Below are 4054 nucleotides of genomic sequence, written 5' to 3' on the forward strand. Positions count from 1 at the left end.
ATTTGCTCCCCTGTAGCGAGCATATAAGGCCATCGTTATTTCCTTCCATGCAGCCCAGTTTTTAAATGCCTCCAACGCCTCCAGAACTCGCTTTTTTGATGAGTCCGTTTCCAGTTCCTCGCCAAGATCGTATCTGATGGGTTCCAGTTGATGGAAGTCCCGGTTCATTTGTGATGATCCAATTTAAGAGCGCCAACGGTTTATTTTCTGCTACATCTTTGTCCAGCGTTTTTAAGAATTGGCTGACGGCTTCAGCTTCTTCTTTAATTTCTGGGGAACACCTCCCCTCGTGGGTGGGAATACATCCCTCCCATCCTAATAGGTCACCTCTTGTTTGCTGAAGCCGGATTTTTCTTCTTTTGTCTTTTTTTGTCCTTTTTCCCTTTTTGTCCTGTTTCTGCAGAGGTGACTGATGCGCACAATTTGTCGAAGAGCTCTTCCTTTTTCCTTGGAATTCCATCAGGACAGATGCTATGGCAAGATGTCCCAAGGCCTTTGGCCTCTGGTTACCGACGCCTGTTGAATGTCCCGATTGGGGCGGCCATTTAGAGCATTTGTCTTGCACGAACCCAGTCGACACGGGGGTGCAGTAACCCAATTAGCTTTATTAAGATCAACACAAGCTTATACAGACACTTCAAACGGTGACATGGGACCTCCTCAAGCACTCCCATCCGAGCACTTCACTGCGCACGTGCGACAGAGACAGAAGGACTACGAGTCCCAGGATGCCCTTCGGCATTCTGCCTGGAATATGAACTGCTACGGGATTGAGTCACTTTGAGGGGACACATTGATCCCGCTCGACTTTTGGGGTGCAGAGCTGGGAGAGACTGGAATGTTAATGGTCCATGGCTCCAACACTCTCCCGTTGCAGAAGCAGCGGGGGCTTTGCTGCCCAGGGGCAAAGGAACCGCCCAGGGAAGGGGGGAGAACATCCACCCCTGGAAGGGACAGGTTGGGCTTGGAGCCAGAGAGAGGAAGTGTTATTTTTATGCTTTTAGATCACTATAGACAGGAGCCAAAACTGCCCCAAACCTACTCTACAGGGAAACAAAACTGATCTAAACTGAACCCTACATATAGATAGATAGATAGATAAAGAGATAGATAGATAAACTAACTCTAATCTTCCCCAAGGGATCAGTTAACAAGACCCTGGGTCACCCTCACTGTCAGAGGGGTCGGGACAGGGGCTGGACACGGGTCACCAGGTGTGTGCCCAGCATGGATCACCTGGAACAAGGGTCACCAGGTCTGTATCCAATGTGGGTCCCTGTGGATCACCCAACGGGGGTCCTTCAATGGCTGATGGAGTTGCAGCAGCAGCAGCAATCGAAGCTCTTCCTGCAGTCGGGGCACTCGAGGCGCTTCTCTTACCGGTGGGTCTGTTGGTGTCTGGTCAAGGTACCGCTCTGGGCAAAGCTCTTCCCACACTCCCCACACTTGTAGGGCCTCTCCCCGGTGTGGATGCGTCGGTGGGTGACAAGGGAGGAGTTCTGGCAGAAGCTCTTCCCGCAGTCGGTGCAGCGGAAGGGCCTCTCATCTGTGTGTGTCTGCTCATGCCTGAGGAGATTTGAGCTGGTCTGAAACCTCTTCCCGCATTCCAAGCACTTGTGGGGCCGCTCCCCGGTGTGAATGCGCCGGTGGGTGACAAGGGTGGAGCTCTGCTTGAAGCCCTTCCCGCAGTCGGTGCAGCGGAAGGGCATCTCATCCGTGTGCGTCCGCTGGTGCTGGAGGAGATTTGAGCTGGTCTGAAATCTCTTCCCACATTCCAAGCATTTGTAGGGCCGTTCTCCGGTGTGGATGCGTTGGTGGACGAGGAGGCTAGAGCTCGTCCTGAAGCTCTTCCCACACTCCTCACACGTGTAGGGTTGCTCTCTGGTGTGGATGCGCTGGTGGGTGCGGAGGGTGGAGATGTCACTGAAGCTCTTCCCACATTCCCCACATGTGTAGGGCCGTTCCCCAGTGTGGACACGACAGTGGTTGCGTAGGTTGGAGCTGCAGTTGAAGCTCTTCCCACATTCCCCACACGTGTAGGGCCGTTCCCCGGTGTGGATGTGCTGGTGGGTGAGAAGGGTGGAGCTGTCCCTGAATCTCTTCCCACATTCCCCACACGTGTAGGACCGTTCCCCAGTGTGGATGCGCTTGTGTCGGATCAGGTGGGAACTGCAGTTGAAGCTCTTCCCACATTCCCCACATGTGTAGGGCCGTTCCCCAGTGTGGATGTGTTTGTGGATGAGGAGGTGGGTGCTGGCCTTGAAGCTCTTCCCACATTCCAGGCACCTGAAGGGCTTCTCCCTGCTGGGAGGTTGCTCAGGGACCACCAGCTCAGAGCTCCCCCTCAAGCTCCGGCCGCCTTCCAGGCACAGGCTGGCTCTTTCCTCCTCAGAGCACCCTGGGCTGGCTTTGGAGCCACTCCTGCGGGGGGATCTCCGGCCCTTTTCCTCCCCGCTGCCTTCCTGCGCCGGGGAGCCCTTCAAAATGGCCTCTCCCACCAGGGTCTCACGGGGGGATTTGTCCTCCGGGCTCTCCGTCCTCAGCTCGGGGCCTGGGGCAGGAAGCAACAAGGACAGGGAGGGGATTTGCCTCCGGCCCACAGGGAAGGCCAAGGACATCCCCCCAACTCCGGCCCCGGCAGGACGGCGGCGCCAGCGGGGTTGTCCTGCAGCCGGGGCCATGCTCGGCTGACAGAGCCAGCACAACACCCGCCCAAAGGGACACTGACTGCCTCCTCACCTGCCTGGGGGGCCCAAGGCATCTTCCTCTTCCTCGCAGCCTCCTTCATTTGGCCAAGCTTTGGGAAGGAAAAATCCTGATGGGGGGGAAAACAAGGGCTGAGTGTGTTGGCTTGGGGGTTCCTCCTGCCCAAGTCCATCTCTAGAACTCATCGGGCATCCTGTGTCCATAAAAACCTCCAAAACACCAGGATTCAGCCCAGAAAAACCCAAACAATCAAAATTCAGGCAAAAGCTCCTCAGAAATAGTGAGAAAACTCCTGCCTGTCCAAACTGCAAAAAGTTGAGATTCAGCTAAAAAGTACCCTAAAATATGAAGATTAGCCCAAAAATCTCTCCCAGGAGTTCCCCCTCTCTGGTCTCTCCCTTCTGGGGTTCAGAGAGTCTCCCCTGTCTGCGATGCTGGGGGTCCCATTTAGGGATGCTGGGAGTGTTGGGAGTCCCAAGGGTCCCTTCTCCTCTGACTCTCGCCTTCAGGGTGCCACGTTCCCAGACATTCCCCCTCTCCAGGTTCTCCACCTTGCTGTCCTGGGGATCCCAGGGGTCCCCACTGTCCTACTGTGCTGCTCTGAACCAGCAGAGTAGTTGGAGAACAGGTGGTGGTAAAATGTAGTCTGTGCCAAGTGTTTTAGGGCTCTTTGGCCCAAAGAAATGTCTGTGCCCTGAGAACATTGGATCCAGCAGCCCCAGTACCCCAGAGGAAGTTGGGAGCTCAGGGGGGCCACCCCCCTTTGCCAACCCCCCTGTGCCCAAAGACTCCCATGGGACTGTCAGACTGTCCAGACCACCTCCCCTTTTCCACCCTTCTCCCTATTCCTTCCACTTTTCCATGGTCCCCTCAACTCCCAGCCCGCCCAGGATCACTTCTGGGGTCCCAACCCCCACTTTTTTCCTCCCTCTCTCACATCATTCCGCCCACTCCCCAGCCCCCTCATGCTCAGTTTGGGGGTCCCACCCTCCCCTTTTCCCCACTCTTCTGACCTCTCCCACCCATTTCCCATCATCGCCCAAACTTCAGTGCCCCTCCCCCTCCACTTTTGGTGGGTACCCTCCTCTCCCACTCAGTTTGGGGTCCCATCACCCCTTCTGTCCCCTCTGACCCCCCTTTTCCCATCAACCTCCCCCTTCCCATCCCCTGCTCACCCGAGAGCTCCTCACCCACAGCCGGGGGGGCTCCCAGCACCACCAGTGCCCAGACAAGTCTGCTGACCCATCCCTGTCCAGTTCCAGCAACTGCTCGGCTCCAAGAGGCGCTGGGAGCAGAAGGCAGCCCCCCGTGTCCGTGCGGCTCCGCCTTCGCCGCCTCTTTGTGCCGG

At 56.5% G+C, this 4054-nt stretch overlaps 1 protein-coding gene across 1 annotated transcript; it reads right to left on the reverse strand.

Annotated features, from left to right (window-relative positions):
* LOC135405291 (zinc finger protein 664-like) lies at nucleotides 1-2938 on the reverse strand. Its single transcript, XM_064639958.1, has 2 exons — nucleotides 2740-2938; nucleotides 1-2551 (listed from the first exon to the last, which is right to left on the reverse strand). The coding sequence occupies exons 1-2, from the start codon at nucleotides 2876-2878 to the stop codon at nucleotides 1377-1379; spliced, it is 1314 nt and encodes a 437-aa protein (XP_064496028.1). The 5' UTR covers nucleotides 2879-2938; the 3' UTR covers nucleotides 1-1376.
* Nucleotides 2939-4054: the final 1116 nt, after the last annotated feature.

The sequence above is a fragment of the Pseudopipra pipra genome, chromosome W, assembly GCF_036250125.1.
Source record: "Pseudopipra pipra isolate bDixPip1 chromosome W, bDixPip1.hap1, whole genome shotgun sequence".
NCBI classification, from domain to species: Eukaryota; Metazoa; Chordata; class Aves; order Passeriformes; family Pipridae; genus Pseudopipra; species Pseudopipra pipra.